Below are 26,858 nucleotides of genomic sequence, written 5' to 3'. Positions count from 1 at the left end.
TGCTGCAGCTTCTAACCTGGGTTTTTAAGGTGAACCAGAGTTGTGTCATCCATGATTGTGACCCAAAGCCGGCTTCCTCCTGAGACCAGGAAAACCTGGAGCAACCTTTTGTTCAGCCCTGTTGGCGGGTGCTCTTGGAATAAACAGCCAGGCACTGCAAGGCCAACAAATGCCAGGTCTGAACTATTTTAGCTGTCAGAACATAACCACGAGGAAGAGTCTGATTTGATTTGCTTCTGGGCAGAATTTCAGGTCTCTGTTGAGAGTCCATTGCTGGCCTACTCCAGGGAAGCTGTGGCTTGCTGGTGAAGGAGCAGGGTGCTGCTCAGGCATTGAAGCGCTGCCATGCTGCACACTGTGACAATGGAGCATCCGTCTCTCATCATGGGGACATGACCTGCCCCATGAAAGAGAGTGGATTGTCACCTGCATTGCCCCTGACAGGGCTCCATGCCCTGATCCCAGGTTGTCTGAGCAGCCTGGCTGCTTTGCTTTTTTCGTTTTTTTTTTTTTCCCCTAGCATTTCTGGTTTCTTTTTTTCTCTAGTGACCACTTATGGTGACAGTGTTCTCATTGCAATGCCACCCAAAACATATGGGATCCTGCATAAGAAGGGCATCAGCATGTGGGTGACAGCACCCACATCCTAATGCCATGGCTGGAGTTGGTCAGGCCCTCACTGAGTTCAGTTTAGTGCCTTGACTCTGAGTTTGGCACTGGGACAGGGCAGCAAAGGTAGGAGAGAGCTCAGCCAGCTGCCCCAGGGGAATCACTGGCAGGGCTGGAGACACCAAGGTGCTGGCCACATCCCGCCCATGTTACGCCCACACCACAGCTCTCCCACCTTTTGCCTCTGATCCACTTCCCCAGGGCACAGAGCCATCAGCTCCTGGGAGCTGGCAGAGGTGCAGGAGCTGAACGTGGCCGCTCGGCTCCCAGGGGTAAAGCCTGTGCTGGTGGCCTCTCCTCTGGGGCCAGTGCTGTGCTCCAGCCCTGGCACAAAGTCACTGCTCACCAGGCTCACCGTGCTTTGGTGGTGCACCAGTTAACTGTGCTGCCAGCGGGACCACCTCGTGCCAAGGGCTTGCTGACCTGATTTATTGGAAGAACCATCTCTCTGCCTGGGGTCAGCTTCCCCTGAGCGGGCAATGTTGGCTCCTGGGCTGCTGGAGCCACAGATGAGCCTGCTGACAGCTCCTCTACTTGCTGGGCACGAGGCAGTGTTCCTTGGAGCCACTGTGCCACCGGGGATCTCTTGAGCTACTCAGCATTGTGGCAGCTCTGTACTTCCTCCTGGGGTTTGGGTTTCCCTTCCTGCCCTTTGCAGCTGCTCCCAACAGTCCAGCGGGGCTTGGGGTCCTGCTCAGTGGCAGGGCCACACACAGACATGATGTGGGGTGTGATGGCAATTCCTCTCCCTTTCCTTGCCAAATCCTGAGACCTTGGCCAAGTGTGCTGCTGCCCTCTGTGCCTGTCCTGCTGTTGGTGTGGGCTCAGGTGTCCATGGGATCGAGCAGGGTGATGAGCAGCTGTCAAGCACTGCTGACCCCTCTTCCCATGATGAACATTCGCACATCAAAGCTCCCAACCAGCCCAGCTCCACTGGGCTAAATTTAAAGTTCCTGCCTTTCTGGGAAGCTGAGCAGCAGACAAGTATTTTCTCAAACCCCAAAGTCCCTCAGGGATCTGTCCTCGCTGCTCCGGGCACGCAGGGCACGGCAGCCCAGCTGTGAGGGGGTCGGAGCCAGCACCCAGACTAACCCTCTCCCTCTCGCTCCACAGGTTCATGCAGCATCCGAAGAACTTCGGCCTGATTGCATCCTTTCTGGACAGGAAGGTAAGCCTCCCTGCCTGGCTTTAACCTGAATCATGCTGTCTCTCCCCCATCACTTGGCTCGTGGTGCTGGAGCTGCCAGCAGTTGCTGGGCACCTGTGGGCGGTGGTGGCTCCGAGCCCCGGGCACGGTCCAGACGCCTCCCGGCTTCCTGCAGGGACGAGGGACTGAGTCAGCTGCGGAGAGACTGGGAGCTCGGAGCCGAGAGGTGTGAACGCAGCCAGCCTGGCGCGTGGGTGTCTCAGCCCACCCCGTGATCTGCCTGAGGAGCTGCTTTCCAGCATCTCCCGGAGGCATTTTGCACCAGCCAGGCTGTCACACAGGGGGTGGGCGCTCGGCTGCCCAGCACAAAGTGAAGGGGTCTCTTTGCTCAGGGAGAAGATCATGAGGGTGGGCTGAGTCCCATTTCATCCAACAGTTCGGGTGGGTGTCCTATAAGCACGTACATCTCCCCTTGGTGTTTGGGAAGAGTTTGCTCGTAGGACCTTTCCCAGGCCTCTATGTTGTGCTGCTTGGAGTTTACTTTTACTGTTAATTGGGCTGATGAAGAAAGGTTTGAGAAAGATCTGGTGAAGAGCGAGTCTCTGGTCCCATTCTAAGCAAGACCAGGTACCTTCTGTGGGACAGGCCATATGGGCAAATCCTGGACAGACACAGCCTGGAAAGAGGGCAATATCCATCACCCAGATGCTCTCCTGAGCAGGAAACATTTGAGAGCTGCTGCTTTTCTGGTCCCTGTAGTTAGTTGCATCCTCTACCCTTCTCATGCAGGGCATCATCCATGAAGTGTTCCCTCACTCTGGGGGAACCCCTCTGCCCTTTAGAGGGTGGCCTTCAGAAGTCCTTTCTACCTTAAATTATTCTCTGCTTCTGCATGACTCAGGCTGGGGAAATAATTTATAAGGCCTTGACCTTCCTGTCCAAAGTAACAAGGAAGCAAAGGCCAGCAGCCACCTCGTGCTGCTGCTGTTGCTGTAAGATTCTGAGCTCTTCAGCCTTTCCCATTTGGTAAAGCCGAAAGCGGTGGGACTTGGATGATGTTCACAATCCAGTCTGTGTTCCAAGCTGTAAAATGTCTTCTAATTTTATTTGTACTCGTTTGTAAATCAGGCTGTAATTATGATACAGAACACATCCATTATCCTGTTGGAGAGAGATGCAAAGTATGGCTCAATGTAATGAATTAATAGATTTTTAAATTGCATTATAAAAAAATAGTGATCTTAGCCCTTGGAACAGATGACTGTAAGTTTTTGTGTTCGCGTGTGTGTGTATAATCAGAGCTAGTTTAGAAGGAGATCCAATTAACACTTTAAAAGTTGCAATCTGTTTTTGCAAATGGTTCCACTCCTTGCAGAGGGATGGGGCGAGCACAGCCCCCGGGCACCCCCGGGCGCACGCAGCTGCCCCCGGCTCCTGAGCACTTGTGGTGTGATGGGTCTGTGGGATTATTCCTGTTCATGCAGCCACTGATCCCTGTATGTGAAGGTGTAGCCCGAGACCAGTATTCAGGTGTCCACCCAGTTCAGCAGAGGATTTTTCCCAGCATGCTGGCACGCTCTGTGCTGTTCAGGAGCAGGATATGTCCTGGCCATGGTTCCTTGTTTTCCTAACACATCCAATCTGTGATGGTGCTTGTGGAGCCAGCCATTGGAGTTGGAGTTGGGATGGCAGCTCCTGAACGCTGGGATCTCAATCTGTCCACAAGAAAGTCGTGGGCGCTCGAGCCAGCGAGCTTAATGGGTGGAAGTAACACCAGCTGACAGTCGCGTGGCAGGTTGTGCCTCGTGTAACCTCAACAGAGGGTGACAGGCAGCTCCTTCTTCTGCCTCTGGTTGCCACGGTCATCTGGGGTCAACCCTTCCTCTGCTTCGTTTCCAACACGGGGTGCTCTCTGCTCAGCACCCCCTCTCTGTCTCCTCACACCTGCAGGACCACCCTGGTCTGTCCCTTGGAAGAGCTCAGCCTTTTTACTGGGACACAGTGCATGGCTCCACTCTTCCAGCTCAGGAGGCCTTTGGGAGGGAGGTGAAAGGAAGCTGTTGGACTGCAGGTCTTCAGGATCAGCAGGAGACCTGGTGATGGCCGGGTCTGAATGCTGCTCCTGGAAGTCTGTGCCCCAACAGCGCAAGAGAACAGGACCTTCTGTTCCCTGACTTGCCCATGTCATTGCAGACGGTGGCTGACTGTGTCCTCTATTATTACCTGACCAAGAAGAATGAGAATTACAAGAACCTTGTAAGGAGGAATTACCGGCGGCGCGGGAAGAGCCAGGTAAGAGCTGGAGGAGCGCGTGGAAGCATCATCGCTTGGCCTGAGCAAGGAGCTGTAGTGCTTTCTGTGAGCCCCCAAGTGTTGCTTTTTCCCCCTCCCCACGTGGGGATCTTGCTTGCAGGCTGTGATGGGGCTGTGGTTGTGCTCTTGTAGCTTTTCAGAACATGCTTTTTTCTGGCAGTTGATGTTTGTCCGTCCCTATGCCAAGGTCACAGTATCTTTAAAAAAGCAAACAAACCCAAGATGCTTAAAAAAGAGGATGGAGTGAATGCAGAAAACCTGGCTGTGTGTCAGGAGCACAGGGTTGCCCATGCAGCCTGGGCTTTGTGCAAGAACCGAGTGGGGCTTTCTCCTCTCCAGAGATGGCAGCTGTGGTGCCAGTGACAGGGCTCCTGGGAGCTGGGTGAGGAGGTGCTCCTGCTTTGCAGAGCCTGCCCAAGGCTCTTCCTATAGGCAAAGGTGTGGGAGGAGAACGACTTGGGTGGCAGTGACTTCTGGTGATGCCTGAGCAGAGGCATATAAATCCATCTGGAATGTGTGTGGTGTCTGAGATCCCTGTGGAGGTGTCCGAGATGCCTGTGGGGCTGGCTGATATGGCACTGAAGCTAGAGGAGACCCTCAAGCCTTTGGTTAAGGGCAGAGCAGATACCAAGGCACCACGAGGTGCCTGTGGGTAGGGGACTGAGTCAACCCTTGCCGTTATCATGGCCAAGATAAAAATCTAGACATGACCTTGACAGTGTTGCTGCTGATCCCACAATAGCCAGGTACCCAGATAAGTGCTAACCTTTTGGGCAGGTGCCTTATCCCCACAAATGCTTTCAGCCAGAGGCAGGTCCTGCTGGTGGATCCCCACATCCATGAAGTGAGTGATTATTCACGTAATGAGGAAAGTGAGGTGGCCACAAAGGGACTGTCTCCCCAGATAATGTGGAATAAGGATGGAAAAACTGGCCTGGCCTGTGCCACCACTGACATCAGCAGCTCCTCACGCTGCATGGCCATAAAAAGCAGCACTTGGGCCTAGATCCTGATTGGGAAGCAGATAGGTAGCCTCGCTCCAATTTGATTTCTGCAGCATTAAGGCATCAGAATAGCTAGCACATGACGAATGTCATGGACGGGGCCCAATTTTCCCTTCTTTTTTTCAGAGACATTAGGGATGGATAAAGCCCTATTAGATTATCCAGTCCCTCTCCCAGCAAACACAGGGTGGTTCCCTCCAGTACATTTTTATAGTGTTTACCATGGTCTGTTTTGTTAGATCACAGCAACTAGAACATGAGGCCACATTTGTTTCTAGTTAGCGGTGGAGACATTTAGCACAGCTCATTCTGGTTTCAATGTTAAATTGAGCAAGTGTGGAGAGTGAGAGGCTTTTCTCTGCATCAGCCTACCTACCCCTGAGGCCAAAGGCTTGCCCATCCTGCACCCAGCAGGGACTATTTGTGTTTTGGTTTTTAAAATTATCCAAAGCATCGCTAGCTGCAGATTTCCCATGACGCTTTCCCTCACTTATGAGCCTGGTCCAGCCTGGGCACTGGAGATTTGTGCTGCCCTTTGGAACCTCGTTCAGTGCCAGCCTTTGGAAGCAGGGACTTGCTTCATCAACCGTAGGAAAAGGCAGGGCTGTTTTTGCAAGTAGGAATTGCACTGAAGGGAGCGACTGCACCTCCCCTGGAGCAGATCTCAGCCAGATTATTGATTTTGAAAGGGGAGTCCCCTTGAGTTTGTGGGGGGGAAGTGACACAGTGCATATTTCCCATTACTGTTGGTTGCTCAGGTGGAAGGTGGGATATTCAGGCAAGCTTTAAGAGCCACAGGCTGGCTGCATGATTCGCAGTAGGAGAGAGGTGCTAAACTGCAGTTGCTGTATGTAATCCAGCTGGGAGCAGCTCTTCCCCAGAGTTCTTGGTGGGTTTTGAGATGCACACTTTGTGCTGTGCTACCTCCAGTATTTGCATCCATTTCCTGCAAGGCTGCATGAGAGGAGCACTAGAAGAGCCTGTGTGCAGGCTTGGGAAGGGCACACTGCTGCATAGGCTGCGGGGGCAGCACAGCTGGGTCTGTGCTGCAGGGGGAGGCTGTGCTAGGGTGGGATTTTGTGGTAATGAAGGGAGGAATGTGTTGTTAAAAGCCCTGTCAGAAGCTGGTGGGAGCAGTGAAGCATCTTCCTTGCACCCCTTCACAATCTCCCTTGAGCACTGTTCCCTTGGGAACTGCTTTCCCAGGCCAGGCTGAGTTGGCGCACAGCCAACCAGCATAGGAGAGGTTAGATACTGGCAGGCCTGGAGGGCTGGGATGGAGGGATGCTCCTGGTGGGATTTTGCTTAGTGAGTCTTTTCAGAAGCAGCTGAAATTCTGCCTGTGTTGCAGAAGTTGTGCTCATTTGGGAGTAACCCGTCCTGAAGGCTCAGCTGGCACACTGGCTGCCCATCCTCCTGCTTGTCCCCAGGGGTCCTGAATTGTTTGTAACCCTGTGCAGGTCCCTCATCCTGTCATCCATGTGGCCTGGTGAGGAGTGGGGACTGTGACTGAGGAGCCTGCAGCTTTGGGCTGACCCAGCACCAGCAGCTCTGCCATTACTTGCCCAGTCTTAGGCACCAGGGATGGTGATGGGATGAAGGACAGGAGACACGGAGGGACAGCACAGGGATGGGCAATGTGCAGGGAGGAGACAGAGCCCTAGGCAGCCTTCCTGCTGCACTGGGACGCATGGCACTGTGTTCCCAGCACTCTGAGCATGGATTTCCCTGCTGGTAAGGGTTCCAGCAGTTAAATGCCAAAAGCTGAGATTTAATTAATTTAGAGCAGGGGAGGAGAGGTTGGCTTTTGTATCAGATGAGAGGAGTGGATGAGGTTTGATACAAAGAGCATTTCAAGTGGCCCTATGCTGGTTTCTTCCTCCTTTTCTCATGGAGAGGTTGGTGGTCTTATTTGCTCTTGGAGGCTGTGGGGAGCTTGAGAGCGAAGGGGACATAATTACACATAGAAATAAAGCTGCTCTGGTGTCAGGACTATCTTTGTGGCCTGCTTATTAAAAGTCCATTAAAAAATAAGAATCCCACTGCTCTCTGGCTGATGGTCCCCTGGCAAGGGATATTCCTCATAAAGCTGCTACTTATTGTTAAAAAAATCTCCTGCCAAGAGCAGGGGCTTCACATGATTACAGTTCCAGTTTGTCAGAAAACGGAGCCACCCGCTCCAAGGCAGGGCTCATGCTCCCAACACGCTGCCTTCTCCGGACTGAAGAGTGAAAGGTACCAACATCCAGTGGGTCATGATGCATAATATTAAGGCTCCTGTGGTTAAGATATTTCTAAAATAATCCTCTGTCTTTGTGTATGGAAAAGGCAATTTAACCCTGCAAGGGGGGAATTGATGGGAAGAGAAGTAGCTTCCTAGTTGTCATTTCTCATTGGAAAGAAAGAAAAGAATTTGTGCCATGGTAAAAGAGTCTGATCCAATTGTCAGTGTACAGTAATAAGCATAAATTTGCATGAGCTTGTAATGAAAGGCTCTTGTGCGGATGTGTCACCTCAGGGTCTGTGGCAGTCGGTCTTCAGGACATTTTCAGAATGACTCTCTGTGAACCTCTGAAATTCTGTAGCAGAGGCACCAAAACTGAAGCACCATGTGCTTTGCCCTTTGGGAAGCTGTGTTGCTGGGCTGTGGGAGCACAAGCATTGGGCTGAAAGCAGGCTGGATGGAAAGTGACCCTACTTCAACATAATTATTCCGCTTGGAGCGTGAGGTTTTTATTCCAGAGTGAATTTGCTTTGATTTTGGAGTAGCGTTGCCCATGTGGTAGTGGAGTGGCCACAGCATGCCAGATATGCTTCCTACGGTGGTGCTGGTGAATTCCTGGGGGAAAAAACCATGGGGCTCCCATGCAATGCTGGGATGGGCAGGCGAGGGGCCATCCCGCCAGGCACAGCCATCGATGATGCTCTCTCCAGTGTCGGGTCGGTCGGCAGCGGTGATGGGCGGCTGGAGGAGCCGCCTGCCCGCCCTGGGGATGACTCAGAGGGGGATGAAGTCATGGTGGACGGACACGGCCCGCCGGACGTGCCGTCATGCCGGTCCCCCTCGGTGCTGCTGTCAGACGGTGCTCACGTATTCCCTGGCGAAAGGGCCCCGTGTGTTGGCCTTGAAACTTTCGAGGACTTGCTCCGTGGCACCCGGGGGACTGGAGCCGCCCAGACCCCCCTTCCTCCGCTGAGAGCGGTGCCAGAGCTGTGCTGGCAGGGCGGAGACCCACAGTGTGACCTGGCCGGGCGGCCAGCGCTGTCCCCTGCCAGGCCCGACAGCCTTTCCCAGGCCCACCCTCTTCCCTGCCCCCTGCCAAAACCCAAATTGAATTATCCATCCCACCGCTGTCCCGCCCTCCCCAAACACAAACCATTCCCCTCACCGACGCAGATAAACAGCCCCAGCCCAGATTTGTATAAACAACCCGTTTACTTTTTTGGCAGAAGCGCATCCCAGCAGGGTCTGGCCAGGTTTGATATCTCATGGGTCCTGCAACCTCAGGAAAAATCTGGCCAGGCAGGTTTCTCTGGCCATCAGCAGCCCTGTTGCAGGGGCTGGCAGGGCTCAGGCTTCCAAATAGTGCCTGCACCCTGTCCCCAGTGCAGGAGCAGAGCTCCCACCATGCTCCAGCCTTGCCATGCCATCACCTCCCCTCCCTCCACGAGGATCAAGTCCAAAGCTCATCAAACTGCCTCTAACACTGCAAATTGTGCAAGTGCCCCTGCTTCAGTAACCACAGCAGCTAATGAGAGGAATGATATTTGTTTCTGGGAAGCATTTGATCTTCATCAGTCTGGGGAGTGGCTTCTTGTTAGTGACAAAGGGTTTGACAACTTCACTTTCCGATGCAGGGAGATACTTGTAACAAAATCCTGGTGTAATAATACAGCACATTGTACATATGCAGCCCTGGATGTGGCCAGTAAAGTTTGTGTCACAAATACCAACAAATTGTTCCGCAAGCATTTAAGGCTGTGCTGACTAGGGCTGTATTTAAAACAGCACTGGAATTATCCGTGGGTGATCAAGGGCAGTCTGTGATGGAGCGGTGTTCCTGGTTGGGAATGGTGCCAGGAATGCCAGCATTGGGGCATGGGTTCATCTTCTGCTGATGGGATGTCACTGCTGGGACATAAAAGGGCTTGAATTTTCTCATTTTTTGGACAAATCTGCAGTGTGATAGGGCTACCGATGGTCAGGGAAACCAGGCTGAGGCTGCAGGACCCATGAGAAGTCAAAACTGGCCAAATCCCGTGGTCCTGGTCCCCCTTGAGTGCAGCCTCATGGGGAGAACGTCTCACAGAGCATTAATCCCATGGGTGCTGTGCATGTGGTACTTGGTACAGGCTGTCGCTCTTCAAACCTGCGGTCACAGGTGGGGTTTATATTGGGGTGCCTGTGCAGGGGAGGTGGGTGAGGTGTGAGATACAGTGGTGCTCGAGCTGACAGCAATCCTGTAACCCACTCTTGGCACCTGCTCTTTTAGTCTGGACTCCAGTTGCTCCCAAACTCTGTCCCCCAGGGATGCCCTGTAAGGTGCATGGTGCTTGTTCCCCCATCACAAGGGTGCAGCAGCTTCCCCTGCCGCCCCTCTAGGCCACACAATCGGGCAAACACAATGGAAACTCGCATTCCTGAAATCTCAGCTGCAGTTTTGGGGGTGATTTAATGAGAATGATGTGGCCATATTTGGGAAAAGAATCGAAGGATGCGTCGCCACAGGAGGATGGCTGCTTGGTCCCTGGGTCCCCACACAGCCTGCTGGCAGTGCAGGGACAGCAGGGAGACCTGTAGGCTCGGAGCAGGGACGAGCACTGGCAGGCAGGGACACCCAGCCACTTTCCTCCAGGGTAGCACCGGCACAGGCTGCCAATGGACCACTTGCTGATGGACCCTTTGGCCCCCCAGCCGGGCTCTTCCATGGTGCTTGATCACATCTGCAGGTAGCAATAATAACATAGTCACTTCGGGGAGGTGAACCCCCTCATTCTGGTTGACCACCAGGTTGGGACTCGTGTTTCTCCAGCAGCAGGTCGATGCGTCCTCGCAGCGAATGCCCCACCACACCAGTGCCCACGTGAGTACTCCTCAGGACAGGGTTTGGGATCCAGCCTGGGCATTACTGAGCCCAGTGAGGGACCTGCAGCATCTTCCTGGCAGGATGTAGAAGCTGTTGGATTTTGGGATGAGTTGTTTTATCTGTTGTTATGGTCCAGGTTTGACTAGGAATGGATGGGAAATAGGTCATTGCTAAGTTGCTTTCTAAAGCAGGCACAGCTGAAAATTCGGGAGGAGTCTGCTTCCATGAGGATACAGGGCTTGCTTTGCCCCTGGTTGTCTGTGGCGTGCATGGATGCTGCTCTGTGTCCCTCAAACTGCTGACCCAGCACCTTCCTCTGTTGACAGGGCTCGGAGAGGGGTCGGCATGTGGCCGGGGGGAGCGGGGTAAAGCAAACCACAGGGAAGAGAACACACGCGTTCCCTGCCTGGGACAGAGTGGGGGCTCATCTCTACTGCTTCCAAATGTTACGCTCTCTTCCCCTCGGGTCATTTTTCCCTTCGCAAGCAATCAAATCACTTTTTAAAAAACTCAGCAGCAACCCAGAAAAGAAACATTTCCTCTTATGGAAAAGCCCTCGGTGATTCAAGGAGGGATCCAAGCGAGCAAGGTCCTGTAAAAATCACTTCAGTGCTTCACTGGGATCATGGAGTGAGCAGTGGGAAGGTGGCAGTGCCAGCTGTGCTAGGCTGAGCCACACAGGGCACTGATGAATGGCTCCCCTGCCCAGCCAGCTCCCAGCACTGCCCAAGATGAACCCACACTCAGGTGCGAGCAATGGGCACGGTTGTGCAGGGTCCAGCATCACTGCAGTTGCACAGCCAGCCCCTCCTCACCCTTGACACACTGCTTGCCCTAAGACCAGTAGCCTGGGAGATGGCACAGGGCTTTCCTGTGGCATGGCAGGGCAGCCTGGCTGTGACTGCCAGCGCTTTGCTGCTGGCACTGGCCATGTTTTGTGGCCTGTGGTGCCAGAGAGCTGCACTGGCAAGTGTATGTGGGGCCTGTCCTTGTCTCCCGGGATGGAGGGCACGGCTTTGGTGTTGTCCATCTCTGCCACGTGAAGATTGTGGTTTGCAGAGTTTGTTGTTTGCCATCAGAGGAACAGCCCAGCTCGAGGCCATTGCTGTTGGAGCCGGACCGAGTGAGCCCCGTGCTCTCTATCATTCTTATCAAATCTGAGCCTGGCCCTTTGATTTTTTTGACTTGCTTCTGCAGCCAACTGCATCAAACCCAGCCCCGGGACACAAGCAATCAAAGCCAAGTCGCCGGCAGACATTCTTCTTCCTCTCCTTGTTGTTTTGGCAGCGGCTTGTTTTGCTTTGTGGTTTCTCCCATGAGCAGAGGGTGCCGTGCACAGTTGTGAGAAGCCAGGCTGTGTGGCGGTGGGTGGCAGTGAGGCCTGAGGCATTCCAGACCATTGGATCAGAGGCTCCAGGCCCTGAGAGTCAGTTACATGACACACATATGTATTCCAAAGCTATCCTCCCTGTGTTCCATGTCCAGACTGCCTCAAGGGGTGGTAGGGAGGTGTGGGGAGCAGCGTTTGCAGTGGCTGTGCAGTATCAAAGCTCAGCTGTGGGTGCTTCTCCCTCTGCTGCGGCATTGGCAAGTGGGGAAGGAAGCTCCATGGGGAATTCGGGTGCCTGAGCAGTGTGGTGGCTAAAGAGGCTGGTGCTGCAGGTGCTCAGTGGCCAAGTCCCTGCCCTGGCTCTCAGTGGTGTAACCTGCCAGAGGGAGAGTTTGAAAGCAGGTGGAAGGATGGATGTAGGTGGTGGAGATGATGATCCCGAGCTATGGCTGTGCCAGCCCTGTTCCTAGCAAAGATGCCTTGCACAGAATCTGTGGGGCTGGGAAGAGGAGTGAGAGTCAAGTGCCAGGTGCCCAAAGGGCAGTGCATCCTGCCCCGTGGTGCCATTTCAGGATCCCATGGGATGTTCAGGAGGCACCCATGCATGCCCACAGCCATGGCAGCTGTGCTGGGGCTCCTGGAGAAGCAGCAAAGCAAACCCCAGGCGTTTCTGGCCAGCGTTAGAGTCGGCCTTTTGTCTTCAGCTTATCTCGAGCTGGTTTTAATTTGCAACTCCCTGATTGCGTGCAATGACCTCGGCCCGAGCCTGCTCTGCAGCTGAGTGCCCGGAGAACATCATAAATGCCGTTGATCTGAAGTCACCCGCGGGAGAAGTGAAGAGCTGGCGGCCTGCGCACGGGACAGGCGGCACAGCCGAGTGGGTGCTCCTGGCTGCCAGAGGGCTTGGGGCTCACGCTGGTGGGATGTAGCTCCCTCCACAGTCTCTGTCGAGGCAGACTTTGGTGTGACATGCTGGGGAGAGGGTTGGCATGTGTCCCTGTGCTGTCGCAGTGAGCCTGTGACGAGGGTGCAAAGCCGCCTTTGAGCAAAAACCCTGCAACTCACTGCCTGCAGTGCCTGAGGATGGACTTGAGTGGCACCAAAACCAGGTGCCTCACAGCTCAGCCTGGCATGCATGGCTCCCTCTACACTAGGGTATACAGGGCTCATGGCTTGCTCCCTCCTGATTTAAGGAACAAACAGGAGCCAGTGGTTTTCATGGCGTGTTCATCTCCCATAAGAGCTCAGGGCACTGTAATGATGGAAGGGGAGACAATGCACCTGCTGGCAGCCAAATGGCATCCCCTGTGTAGCCAATCTGGACTTGAAACCTGGCATGGGAGAGAAGGAGATGCTGCCCCAGCGGCACTTGGGCTCAGGGACAGGCTTTCTCACAATGCCATCACAGTGACCTGGTTCCCCACCAGTGCGTCCAGCAGCAAGCAGTGTGGTTGGGGTTGGCAGGAGCTGGTGGTATTGGTGCAGGAACTGGACTCCCAGAGATGACCTCATCCCTGCTGGCAAAAGTGGCGCTTTGGTGCATGTTTTGAGGGTGCCGTGGCACAGGGAGTGAGAGGGGACCAGGGAAGGGTGTGGGTGCCTCAGTTGCAAGGTGCACGATCCAATGGTTAATGCTGGGATGTCCTGTGGGCAACAGGGAGGTCCCCTGTCCCTGGTCCCCTGCCACAGCCTGACACATCTCACCACAAAGGGGATGGGGAAGACAGCAGTCTTTTTCTGGAGGCTCGCAAGTTTGGAAAATAAATAGCCCTGCACTGTAGGTTAAGCTTGGCATCCTGGCGGATTAATCACTCTGGCTGCAGCCAGCACTGAGAGCCCCGGTGACGAGAGCTGTGGTTTATAGATGATGATTCATCGACTCGACTTAGAGCGACCACGTTATTCCAGCAGATTGCAAAATCATAAGAGGAATGTTGTGGTTAGTTTACGGCTTAACTATGCAAATCGTCAGGAAGCCTTCAGAGCCGGAGAACGTAAGGCACAGCGCGCCCGGATGGCTGGGCGGTGAGCAGGGGCCGGGAGCCGGCGATGGGGCTGTCGGGTACCGGCCGCTCGCGGGAGCCGGGGAGCGGGGAGGTGAGTGATTTGGGGGGAGATGCGGGTCCGGAGCTGGCGGTGAGCGTGCGAGCGGGGCACTTCGGAGGCGAGGGACGCGCTGCCGGCTGGGAAGGGGTTTCTGGCTGGTTCCACCGGCTCCGTGCCCAGGCGAAGGCGTCTCCGGCTGGGCTGGGGAAGGGCGAAGGTGGGGAGTTGCTTCCCCCACCTCCTCCTGCCCTCCCGTCCTGCTTCCAGAAGCAGGCAGTGCCTCGGCAGAGGAAGTAAACAGAGTGGGAGGAGCTGCACCTCTTCCTCGCCGGGGCTTTCTCCCAGCAAGTCCCGCTGCCAGGACGCGCAGCAAGTTGGTCCGTTCTCAGCAGGGTCAGCATTTCGGTGTCCGGGTCCTACCTGGAAGCCGGTGTCTCGCTAAAGTGCGCTTGGAGGCGAAGCTTTATTGCAGCTGAACTCCTGGTGACGTGCCAGCCGATGGAGCTGGCCGGGCAGGGCGAGCCGTGTCGCTCCGGGTGGGAGCCGGGCGCTGGGCGAGCGTGTGTGCCTGCGGCGGGCCCCGGGAACGCGCTGTTCCCGGGAGGAATGGCAGCGCTCTGCGCCGCTCCAGCTGCTCCGGGGCCGGCGGGAGGTTGGGGCAGAGGTGAGCAGGTGTTTGTAATTACGGAGCAGCTCGGGTCGGAGCGCGGGGAGCGGAGGAGGCCGCCCGTCCCCCTGGATTCGGGGCAGGGTCGGCCTCTTGCTCACGCGTCCCGTGTCCGATTTTGTCCTGGGGCCTTTTTAAATAAACAGGATGTGTCGGCAGCAAAAACAAGCAGCAGCGATGCTGAGGAGGAGGAAGGGCGGTCTGGGGTTAGAGCGTCTGACCTGGGAGGGAGGGACAGCCCTGCCCTCTGCCACAGGCATCTTCCCCAGCCTCGGGCACATCCCTTTACCCTCTTGTGCAAGGTGGGGAGCATGTACTTGGTTTGCCTCCGGGAGGTGGGGTACCTCATCCCCACGGTGGCAGGGATGTAGGTGGAGAGAGATTTAAGCTTGCCAGGAGCTGAGCAGTTTTGGTGCCAGCCTTTGGTGTGTCCGCTAAGGGCTGACCCACCTGCCAGTCCACCTCTAGCCGGGGTGGCATGAATCAGAGGGAAACATCAGCTGGTAATTGGGGAAGCATTTCCTGGCCCGTCACGCTTTGGGATGGCGTCCCATCCCTTGAATCATCCAGAGCTGGTCGGTGTCCAGCACTAAGAATAGCTCCCCACACACCGCAGGGGCAGCGTGCGCCGGGAGGGGGGACCGGACAGCTCGTGGGTTCCCGGCTGTGGCTTTCCTGGCACTGTGCCATGCTATGGTCCGGTTCTGATGCCAGTCTGAGGTTTGAGGTAGAGCATGTAGCATGGATGGACTATGGTTGATCGCTAGGGGACTGTCCCATTTGTGTGTGCCATTTGTAGCTGAGCTCCCAAATGGCTTCATTCAGGACCCCAGGGTGCCCTCTCAGGGCTCTGGGTGCTGCAGACAGCCCCACAGTCTCCAGCCCAGCAGGTACCCATGGATGAGATGTGAGGTGGCATTCTTGACCATGGCTGGGAGGTTTGGGGGGTGCCCTGCCATGCAGCCAAGCTCTAGCACAGAAGATAGGCCATCACCGTGGGCTTTCCAGGGTTCCAATCAGCATTTGGCTGGGAGCCTTCCTCAGATGAAGACATGAGCGCAGCCATGGGTGTGGAGCTGGCCCCACTACGGCCTGGTGGTGACAGTGCTGCCCATTTTAAGTATTTCTCCCTGGCAGGAGAGGTCTGACAGGTGAGACCTGTCCTGTCTGCCCTGCTGTGCAAGGTGCTGTGCCCACCTGGTTCTTGCTCCTCGCATCAGACACCCACCCATGGCTGGAGCAGGGCAATCACTAGAGGGCATCCTTGGATCAAGATGTGTCTCCGCACTGGGAGAAGCCCTAATTTGATGTCCTACCAGGCTGGGCTTGGAGGAGAGAGATGTGCAGTGGCCCACTGAAGGTTTGCCCATCCTCATCATGATGGAGCTTGGCAGATGCTTCTCTGGGGAAGCACCTGTGTTGCAGTGTGAGCTGCTGCGGCCACTCACATCTCTCCCTGCCTTCTCACTCATGCGTTTGCAGGCTGGCACAGGGAGCTCCTTGGCATTACTGCCATCCCAGCCTGTTCCTCTGGGGAAAAGCTGCAGTGGCTGCTTGGGCTGACAGCCCCCTGGTTCAAACAAGTGCAGAGACAAGATGATGGTGAACCTTCCCCTGGGAGCTGCGCCAGCCTGATGGTGGGGCAGGGACTTGTACAGTCATGACTGGCTTTAGAGCTGGAGGTGAGCTGTGATCTCTGGGATGCAGGGTTTCCTCCATCCCTCAAAACAAAAATATTTGCAGTGGAGTGGTAGACATACTCCAAACCTTGCATGGGCTCCCCTCCTTTGCCAAAACTTTTGGTGAGGGGAATGTGTGTAGGTGGTGATGGCCTGCGCTGGGGCAGAGCCTGCCTCTCTGGGGCAGAGCCTGCCTCTCTGGCTGCTACAGCCCTCACCTCGTGGGTGTCTGTCTGAGCTGAACCCACACTCAGGGTTTACTATGCCATGACTCAGAGTCAGAGAGTTCAAGGCAACACCAGGGAAATGCGCATGACGGATGCTCCTTGCTCCTCCGCAGCCAGTGAGGGTTTCCCACCTCTCTGTCCCAGCAGGCTTGTCCACTGCCCTCCTCCTTCTCCCCTGTTTTGCGGGCTGGTGAGGGCAGTGTGTGGTATGCTGGGTATGACACTTGGCCAGGAGACAGTCCATTCCCCAAGCCTTAGCGGTCTGTGGGCTTTGGAAGATCGTAAGCAACTGAGTGCTCATCCCAAGTGTTCCCTGGCTTCCTCTCCTCTGGGTCCTCTTGGCCTTGGATCCCACCGAGCCATTCCTGGGGGTGCAGTGGGACTGTGAGCTTGATGCATTGTGGTTCTGTTCTGGCAAGGAGGTGCTGCAGGGTCTGGCTGAGCATGTCATGCATGTGGGGATCCTGATGGCACAGCTGCCACCCCCCCGTACAAAGAGGAACTGAAAGTCCGCAGGGTTTCAGTGATGGCAGTGCCTGGATTTTAAGGACTTTTGTTGAACTGGAGCCTGAAAGAATCAGCAGTTTTCTTGTTAAACTGCTCCATTTGACAGCTCCACGCTTCTCATTTTAGCACCAGCCTGTGGGGGCAGAGAGCTTCACTTGCACCCTGCGCTGCTGCTGCAGGGATGCCCATGTTCAAAGCAGCCTCCTAGTTCTGCAGATTGGTGACATGCCAGTCCCATTGGCTCCAGGGATGCGGGGACACCTTGTCCACACTTGCTGTATGGCTGTGTGCCAGCCATACCAGGCTGCCTGGGATCATACTTTCTGCTAATAAATCCACTTTAAGGCAATTTCCCCCCTGTTACATCACCAAACCCTTTCCCTAGTGGTGGAAGCCCTGCAGCCTGGGCAGGGGCCGGGTGAGCCCGGGTGGGTTTCCTGGAGCAAGCAGCCTTGCATTAGCCAGGAGCAGGATGGTTTAATAAATCATTTCCGTCTCTAATTTCTTGTTCTCTATGCAGTGCCTCTCATTCGCTGGTTGCCAGAGGGAAGGGAGGTCAGGGGAACCAGGCCTCCCCAGCAACCTCCTTCCTGCAGCTGTTGAAACAAAATCCAGAACTATAATAATCACTGTGTCCTTCCCTGGGGTACTGGGGTGCCTTTGGTCTGAGCGGCAGCAGCAGTGTTGGAGTGGTTGGGCACATGGCTTTTGCAGAGGATGCCGGGTAGTACAGGGTGGGCAGGGAGTTGGGCATTTCCACTGCTTGGTGATATGGAGTCACAAACTTTCCCCATGGGCTGTGTCAAATGCTTGGGAAAAAGATCGCAGCATTCATATTGCTGATCCTCGGGGTGTCACTGGTGCCCCTGTCTCCTTCATGCTCCAGCAAAATGCATCCCACTGGCTGCAAATCACCACCCATGTGGCTAAGCCATGGTCTGCAGGAACAGGGGAGTTGTTCTCACCTCCCTGCCTTACCCCTGCATCAGATCCTCTCTTGCTGCCTGATACCAAGGGAGCTGCCAGGTCTGTCCCGCTGCCTGGAACAGGAGCCAGAGTGCAGCTGCCTTGGCTGATCCTGAACCACCTCTGATCTCCCCGGAAAGCTTTCGGCCCCTGTGGCCTCCAGCAGTGCCCTGCCTGCACCCTCTGCCTGCAGCTCTTTCCTCTTGGCCGCTCGCCCCCTGCATTGTTTTGTGGCGGTTGTTTGGGTTGGCCCAGGTGTTGCCATGTGTCTGCCTCACCACTGAGGGCTTGGTTTATTTTATGTCCCTTGTTTTGCAGCAGCAGCAAATGCCCCGGAGCAGCCAAGATGAGAAAGATGAAAAAGAGAAAGAAAAAGAGAAAGAGGGAGAGAAGGAGGAAGACAAACAGGAAACAGAAAATGACAAAGAAGAACTGACAAAGTAAGGACAACCATCCCTGCCTGGCTCCAGTGAGAGCTGGGCATTGGGGTGGGTCTGCAGTGATGGGATAAGGTGGTGGGATGCAGCATTGTTCAGGGCTACCTGACCCTGTGCAGGATCGTGTGCACCCACCTCACCTCCTCCACAGGGAGGGAAAGGCAAAGCCTCCTCCTCATTCCTCTTCCCTGCTACTCCCAAACTGGGAAAGCAACTCAATACGCTTTTTTTTTTTATATATCAACCCAATCAATCTGCAAAGCTCCTCTGATCCTCTAGCTTGTTTTGTTGTTAGGGGAGCCTCTGGAGCTGGAGGAGCAATTCGGGCGCAGCGGAGCGCGGCACTTCACCTTTAGTGTTATTGATGTCAATGTGAGCACTCCCAGATGAAGGGCTCCAGCCAGCCCTGCCTCCCTCACGCCGAGCATCAGTGCCGTGGCAGGGAAAGGTTGGCACGCAGACCGCTCGCTATCTGTAATGGGCTTAATACTTGGTTTAAAAGAACATCTGGCTTCATTATATCTAGGCTGCAAAGACATTTACCAGCAGGTCCCTTTCAGGAAGATAAATGAGGAGGAGGCAGGGATGAATTTGAATGGTCTGGTATTAAACCTGTCTCCGTCAGGTCTCTGCGTGCACTTGGTGGTGGAGCTGCAGCCAGCTGCAGAAAGAAAACCCCACCACAAATCACCCCACCTCCAATCCCGGCCGGGAAAAGAGCCTGCGTCTGCAAAAAAAAATGCAGACCTGCCCCCCCAAAGACCAACAAAAAAAAAAAAAAAAAAGAAAAAAAAAAAACCAACACAAAAAAAACATCCCCAAACACATGCAGAGAAATAATTGCTTGACCTAAAAATCAGATCAACCCAACAACGTTTATTTTTCTTTTCTCCTTGTTTTTGCAGGGACAAGAACGACGACACGTCCGGGGAAGACAATGATGAGAAAGAAACAGTCACCTCCAAAGGTCGCAAAACTGCCAACAGCCAGGGCCGGCGCAAGGGCCGCATCACCCGCTCCATGGCCAACGAAGCCAACAACGAGGAGGCAGCCACGCCGCAGCAGAGCGCAGAGCTGGGTAGGTGGCAGGGCACGGGGGCACCTTGGCAGGGCTTTTGGGGTGTCCGTTGTGCTGGGATGTGACATCATCCTGCTCTGCCCCCCCCCAGCTCACGGAGGAGGGGTTTCCTTCATGAAATCCTTCTTTTTGGAGAGCAGCAATGAGGTTTTTTCTATCCCGTGAATTACTCAGCGTGGTTCACTCAGTTAAGTGGGGGCATTTGTGCAAGCCCAGGCTGTCTTGGCTGACTGGGTTTTATGGCCTCAGAGGGAAAGTGTTGCAAAAGAGCAAAGGGGAAGCCATCAGTTTTAGCAGTGCCTTGGCTGGGTTCCTGCAGGGCTCGTGTCCCTCCTGCACCCGGAGCTGTTTCCTTCTGCAACTTCTCGGGCTTTGAGTACCCTCAACCTCCGCACGGAACCCTGCTCTGGCTCTGCCCGCCCAAGCTTGCCTGGGTCTCTGCCAGTTCTGCCCTCTGTTTACAAATTTACCTGGAGCCTGAGCAGCTGCAGCCTGTGGGATCTGTGTCCCCTTGGCTTTGGGCATTGGGCTGGTCCATTTCCACCCATAAGTGAGGAGGCAAAGGGTGCTGCCTGTAATGTGGCACCCAGGGACCGCACCAGCCTGCGGCCACATGTGGCAGTCGGCCATAGCCATGCCATGCTGCCATGCCTGTCTTGGACTAGATGGGAATTCGTGGCAGCATCCACAGCCCCACGTCAGGGGCATCTGCCTCTCGCGTCTGTGGCATCAGTAGTGTCCACCCTGGGGAACAGCTCATGTATTGACTTAGAGAAGCATCGAGGAATTTGGATGATTTTCCTATATTTTCTACTCTTATCAAAGTACAAAATTATTGCTGTGCTACCTAAGGCAGGTAAAAATAAAAGCAGGGTGACTCCTCTCGGTTTCCTTGCTCTGCAGTTTCTTGCTTGTGCTGTTCCATGTGCTATAAATCACGCGGAGGTGTTTCGCCTCCCTGTTCTCTGCTGACAACTGGCTGAAGCCTTGATTGCGAGCGCTCTGTTTTCATACAGGCGATATAAATAGTCCCCAGCACAACGGAGCCCTGCTCTCTCCCTCCAACTTGTTCAGCAGTGCTGCAGAGAAGCAGCAGATAATGCCAATAACTTAGATGGGATTTTTTTATCCCAACATCTCAGAGTCCTTGATGAACTTCACTGCGAACACAGAGAAAAGGCTTTAGACCATGTTAAATTGGGAAAAAGGAATGGATCAATTCCAGTGACATATCTGAGCAATTGGTTTCACTTTATGTCTCTCCAATAGCGCTTTAATTTAGGTTGGCTAAGAAAGTTATTGCATTTTAAATACCAATTGAACATTAAAAAACAACACAAAACCGTATTGTGGTTTAACTGCAGCGTGCCGGAGCTCCCTGTAGGCATCTGTTTCATAACTGCGCAACCTCAGTCAATGCCATTAATCAAACCAAACGGGCCGTTTCTGTGACATTTCTTTACTATACAGTAACAGCCATCACCAGCTGAGCCAAGGGCCGGCACAGCACTGGGGACACTCACTTTTACGTAAACGAGTGTCGCGGCCCTGGCTCTGCCCGCAGCCGGGGGAAGCGGTGAGGTATCAATTTCCCTCCCTCTTGGCTGGTGTCCCGGGGGGGGACACAGCGTTTCTGGGGGAGGCAGTGGCCTGCACTGTCTTCCGGGAGGTGACACCTGCAGTCGTGCTCAGCCAGCTGTGAAGGAGACTCTTCTGCCCAATGCTGTGGGCATCGGAGCCCACGTTGTCCTCCCACAGGGTCTCAGCTTCCTGTAGAGCTTCTTGGAATATTCTTCCTTCTCGCCTCTATTCTTTATCCTGGACCTATCAGCCTGCTTTCCATTTTGAAAGGACACTGTCAAAACATCTCTCATCACTGTTGAAATAATGCTTTGCCTGTTGTTTAGAGTAATCACCCCTTGGCAGCCTGAGCCGGAAATCTGTTTCCTTACCGAGTTGTTTTTTGCCTCTGACTCACACCCCGGTTTGTTATTGTAGGGTTTGCTCTGTGCCAGGCTGCCAGCGAGACTGGTGCATAGTGAGGGCTTTATGCAGGACCTTGGTGTCCCGAGCACCACGCCTGGGGTGGGGGAGAGGGGCAGCATCAGATGCTGACACCCCTCTCCACCTCTCCTGGCTGGAGCAGTTTGTCCCCTTGCGATGGGCACTGCTCCGGGCAAGCCCCCGCCGCTGCTGGAAGTGGCTCGGAGTTGTTGTCCAAGAGCCTGGTGATGGCAGAGAGGGAGACCGCGGTCACACACAGCCAACACCCTTGACAGATGCAGTCAGCCAAAGTCTCCACTGAGGTGACGCTGTTTCTCTGTCTGTGCTGAGGGTGACGGTCCCACCCTGTGTCTGCCACCTCCAAAGCACACAGCCACAGTGGCTCCATCTTAGGTACCTGTTGTTGGGCCAGAGTGCGTGGCACCAAATTGGCAGGAAATCTGCTGCCACCCTCAAGCCATCTGGCTTTGCTTCCAGGACCGAAGTGGAGGTTTTGCATCACCGAGGCAAATCCCAAGGGGATGCTCTGCATGGGGTACTGTGCATGGAGAAGCCTCAAGAGCCCGCACCATGACAGCCTTCCTTGCGGAAGCACTTCTGCACTGCACGGGGTTTTGTCATGCCTCCAGGGAACAGGGCATGGGACAGGGTTTGAGTGTTGGGACACCTCCTCTGAGCTCACTGGGCTTGCTGGGTCGTGCTCACAGCTGACTTCTCTTTTTCCTTCTTCCTTCTCAGCTTCCCTGGAAATGAATGAAAGCTCTCGCTGGACCGAAGAGGAGATGGAGACGGCTAAAAAAGGTGAGATGCTCATTTTCTTTCTCCTGTTGACTGTGCTGGAGCTAACCCAGCAATCAGGGACGGATGGTGTCTGACTGCTGACGTCAGTGCAGGGTGGTGGGTCCTGAGCTGCAGGGCCAGATCCTGCCTGTCCTGCTGCTGGTTTGTTCCCAGCGTGCCTCAGGGAGGGTTTGAGGAAGGCAGGTGGTGGTGCAGGGAGTGTGCTCAGCTTCTCCAGCCCCAGGAGCTGTGCCAACACCAGGGATGTCTGGACTGTGGCTGGAGCCCGTGTGTGTCCCATGAAGGCAGGGCTTGGCTGTAGGAAATGGGGAAGGCACTTTGCCTGTTGCTTTTTGGAGCTGATGGTGCCTGTAGCCTGTAGTTTCACTGCTCTTTGGAGCCTCATGCCTTCGCTGTGACCTTTTCCAGGCACATAGAGAGTGTCTGCCTGTGTTCACAGCTCTGGGATTTAAGGAGAAGACAGTGAACCCCAACACTCCTCAGGCACGTGTTGGGGAGCCCTCAAGAGCCAGGGCTGTGGGCAGCACGGGGTGACTTTACATCCTGGAGCTGATTCAGAGCCTTTGCTGAGACCGTTTTTAAAAAGTGCTGAGTGTAGCAGAGACCTTCTTGCCACTTCCCCTCCTTGTGCCGCTCCTGCGCCAGCTCGTTCGCTGCTTTAATTTTTTGCCAAAGTCACGTCCTGTTGATGGGCTGTCGAGCTCACGTCCCCAGCCCGTGCATCCCGCTTGCGTCGCTGCCGACTCTCCTGGCCCGGAGAGGATTGTAAATGGGAAATTAAAATGGAAATGAGTGCCATTCGGGGATGGCAGAGGCAAACAGGCGTGTTAGCAAGTTCGGCTCTGCTTGGAAAATGCACCTGCTGCCGGGATGGTGATTACACGTTCTGGAGCGCCGGCTGCCCAGGTGCCGATGGGAGCTGTGGACTTGGATTACTTTGCCTGTGAATATCCCGAAGTGTTTGGCTCGCTCGCCTTTAAGCTGTTCCAACCCTCTTTACAACCCTGTGCCAATCCTGCGCGTTGCTGAGCGAGGCTCTCTATAGTCGCAAAACTTAATAGATAGACTTTAATCAAGCAAACTGGCCGGGGGCCAGGTACGGGGTGAGCAGGTGCTGGCAGGGGAGGGTTGTTGGAGGGATCTTTCCCGAGCACGGCTTTGTTTTGGAGATCAGCATCTGGTTGTTAAGAAGTGCCTCTTGTTGTTTTATGCTGAATGCTGGAGGTGCGCTTAAGGAGTCTTAAAAGCAGCTGCCAAAGCCTGTGTGAAGGAAGGATGAAGCGTGGGAGCACGTAGCACTATTCCAGCCTGGGGGCCAGGAGGGGGCAGGGAGATTTGCTGGTGTAAAGCCCAATGGCTGATGTTTCCCCCTTCGTTACAACCTGGGAAACTGAGATTGCAACACCAGACTTCTACAGAAAAGCCAAATTCCCCCTTGCCAGGAAGCAGCCGCTTTAATGCTTCGAACTGGCTCTGTCTGGCATTTCCAGGGCCCTGCCTGGTGGGGGTTTCCAACTCACAGTGACTGTGAAACTCCGGAGGTAGCCTCAGAGGCTGGAGGAGGCGACGGCAGAGCCTGCTGCCAGCACGGCTGGGCAGGAGCAGAGGAGGTGGTGGCCTGTACCAGGTGGGCTCAGAGACATGGGCACTGTCCTCCTCACCATAAGGGCTCATGCGCCCCAGCCACACTCCTCCTTGTACTGGTACCAGTCAGAGCCCGTAGCTGGCTGATTTAGAGAGTTAAACAAGCAAGATGTGAGTCCCAGGGAAAGTCAGCCCTACCACCCTGGGGTGTTTTGGCAGATGGGGAGGGTGACTGCTGCTCCCAGCACCTGTCAGGCGGGAGATCAGCCGGGCCTTGCTGTCCGCCCTCAGGTTTTTTGTGCGTGGCATGAAACCCCATGTCATTTGTGCTCAGGGAGGTGAGAGAAAACAGCCCTAGGACAGGGAGACACCAGAGTCGCCTGTTCTCCAGTCACAGAGCTGCACAGGGAGTTTCCAATCAGGAGAAGGCAGGACTGCGTCTGCCGGGAGAGACAGTAAAGGGGAGTACCATGTTATTAAACTTAAATAGGGGAACAAAAACCCAGCAAGAGGAAAGTTCTTGCTTAATGACACTTTTATTACGCAATAAAATTCGATTCAGTGGTCTGTCAAAATGTGCAGAGATTGGTGTCACGATGGGGGAAGGTGTTTTTCTGATATTATCTCCTTGCGCCGTGGCTGTGATCCTTACAGCAGGAGGTTTTGATATAACTGGAGTTGCTCGAGGATTTCCCCCTTCCCTTCCCAAGCCGAGAAGCGGGCAGCACCCACTGCTTTGCCGCCGGGCAGGGTGCAGAGGCATTCAGCAGCGGGATGGGGCTGCTCCTTAAAAGGCAATGTTTAGGCAGCTCCTGCCTTTGGGGGACCCACCGGAGGAGTCCACGTAGGCAGGAGTTTGAGGTAGGCTGGGAGTTTGCAAGCAGCGGGCAAGCACCAGCCTGGAGCAGTGGGTGGGTTTATTGTCCCCCCAGCCCCTCCACTGAGTGTCACCACTTTTGCCAGCACTGCAGAGCAGCTGCGATAGCGCTGGAGCTGAACTCGGTGAACCGGGAGGTTTCAACATGACCTTTGTTAGTCTTTAAAGTCTGGTATCTGTTCTCGCCCCGCTCGGGGTTTTCCCCTGGGTGTCTAACAAGTGGTTTTGTTCTTTGAAGAGAGGCGGGTGGAAGTGGCAGGTTCTTGCCAAGGTCCTCCCATGCCTTGCCCAGGCTCTGTGCTCATTGTCCTCAAGACAACCTCGGGCTCCTTACGCCTTTTCCCAGGCTGAGAACATGGGAAGGCCACGGGATGGAGTCATTGTGATGAGGCAGAGGAGAGTTGGGCACAAATGTAAAATGCTGATGACAGTAACTGAATAGTTACTTTTGGGTAGCTGTAAAAAATTCCCTTGAATACCAAAGGCACTCTTTCGAAGGCTGATTTTCAGTGCTGCCAATAATTCGTCTGAGTTTTGGACTGATCTGAACCATTTTTTTCCCCAGTTCTACTCTGTTCACAAAACTAAAATAGATTTTTTTTTTTAATACTGATTTCTTCAAATTAAGGCACAACCAAACCCAATGACAGGAAAGCCCATGTCAGAAGCCAGCCACCTCCCCATACCTTTTTAAGGCAGGAGCTGGCTACAGCACAGGTGATGCTAGGGAGCTGGCAGCTCTGTACTTTCCTTCTTTCGTCTCCGTTGTGCTCATGTTGGAGCCTTCCCCTCTCCCATGAGAGATATTTACAACAGTAAAAACCTGCTGATGGCAGTAAAAGTGGGCTGGAGAAACTGGTTTGCAGCCCGTGCTGGTCACTGCATATCGTCCCTCTGGCTGGCCTTGGGGTGGGATGTGCCTTGGGGTCTCCCACCCAGGTGTCCTCTGTCTAGGCTGGGTGCAAGGGTAGCTCAGAGCAAGGACAGACCAACCTGCCCATTCCAGTGCCCACAGCCAAAGTGCCAGCATGTGCCTGCTCCGAGCAAGCCCTATGCTTGCCATGAAGTTTGTACAAATTTGGAAATTACTGGGATGGGGCAGATTGGGTGCCACGAGGGCAAAACCATGTCCAAGGTGTGAATTAGCCACACTTACCCTGCCTGAGGCTGTGGTCAGCTGCAGTCCCATCCCTGCCATCCCAGGCTGGGGCTTGGCTACCCTTCAGCCAAGATGTTACTCCTAGGCCCATGCCCGTAGTGCTGCTGTCTGTCATGCCCCTGGAGCTGCGCTTTCTGACACCATTGGCTGAACATTTCTCGAGTGTGTAGGAGCAAACTGTGAGGATTTGCCTAGTGAGTGTCAGTGAATGGAACACAAAAGGCCTGTCAGGAGGAACTGCTGGGTAATTACTATAATTTGCTGCCTACATTTTAATTTTGAGCATTATTTTTTCAACAATAAGGGAGCAGAAATAATATCCGAACGAGGTGAAGGGAGAGAGCTGGACCCACCAGCAGCGGCTGCTCAGTGTGTGCTCACTGTCATGCGCTGGAGACTCGAGTGTCCCGGCTGGACAGGAGGTGATGGCACCTCTCCGGGAGCAGGCATCCCAGGTGGGACTTCTGTCCCCTCCTGTGATCAGAGGATGGGGGCACAGCACAAAAGGAGGGTTGTGATAGGAGTAGAAAAGCCAGGCAGGTCTGTGATCAGGGCAGAGGGCTTGATGTTTTGCAGCAGGTGGATGCCACGGTCCAGGAACCGTCTCTTTCAAAGGGAAGACCTGAGAGCTGGAGGTCCCCAACCAGGGACAGAGGAGAGGGAACATGGCAGTAAAGCTGAGCTGGTCGGGGGTCCCAGCTCCATACCCACACCTTGTTTGGTGGCACTGCCTCCCTCCAGAGAGGTGGCATGATGAGTGTGAAAGCTGCTGGGGAGTTCAGCTCCAAGCTGCCTTGTAGCCGTGGGGCACATCAGAGGCCTGCTTGTATCCAGCTGCCAAAGGAGAGGTCCATTGGGAGTGCAGCAGGCTGGTTCTGGCGGTGCCTTCCCAAGGAAGGGAGGGCATCACCCACCACAGTAGCAAGAGCACACCGAGCCGGCTGCCTGTGCCACAGTCCCTCCAGCAACACCCCAGCACCTGCAGGGGTGTGGGCTCGCCCCTCACACACTGTCCCCCTCTGCTTCCCTTGGCACAGCATCAGGAGCTTGGCATGCACCTGGCTCTGCCACCCACTGATCTGTGGCCCTGGAGAATTTACTCACCTCCCTATGCCTCGGTTCTCCCACACGCTGCGAACCACCCCGAGGTCAGTGCGGGAAAGTGATGCCGACCACGCTTTCGGGATGCCCTGGGTGGTGTTGCTGACTCAGTAGTGCTGGTCGTTCTCCGGAATGGGATTGCGGCACATTTTGGCTGTGGTGTAGCCAGAACTGC

At 54.7% G+C, this 26,858-nt stretch overlaps 1 protein-coding gene across 14 annotated transcripts in view; it reads left to right on the top strand.

Moving 5' to 3' along the window:
• NCOR2 (nuclear receptor corepressor 2) overlaps nucleotides 1-26,858 on the top strand; it is a 240,771-nt gene that overhangs the window by 160,049 nt on the left and 53,864 nt on the right. For 9 of the 14 annotated variants that reach the window (XM_064675179.1, XM_064675183.1, XM_064675182.1 and 6 more), the window contains exons 13-17: nucleotides 1,783-1,837; nucleotides 4,010-4,108; nucleotides 17,961-18,082; nucleotides 18,985-19,157; nucleotides 21,900-21,962. In XM_064675179.1, coding sequence (XP_064531249.1) covers nucleotides 1,783-1,837; nucleotides 4,010-4,108; nucleotides 17,961-18,082; nucleotides 18,985-19,157; nucleotides 21,900-21,962 — 512 coding nt within the window. Of the gene's footprint in view, nucleotides 1-1,782; nucleotides 1,838-4,009; nucleotides 4,109-13,555; nucleotides 13,648-17,960; nucleotides 18,083-18,984; nucleotides 19,158-21,899; nucleotides 21,963-26,858 lie in introns of those variants that run through there. The other 5 variants (XM_064675181.1, XM_064675178.1, XM_064675186.1 and 2 more) reach the window with 3 other exon arrangements.

This window comes from Pseudopipra pipra, chromosome 18 (assembly GCF_036250125.1).
Source record: "Pseudopipra pipra isolate bDixPip1 chromosome 18, bDixPip1.hap1, whole genome shotgun sequence".
Taxonomy (NCBI): domain Eukaryota; kingdom Metazoa; phylum Chordata; class Aves; order Passeriformes; family Pipridae; genus Pseudopipra; species Pseudopipra pipra.
Note: the sequence above shows the minus strand (reverse complement) of the source record. Positions and strands in the feature narration are given on the sequence as shown.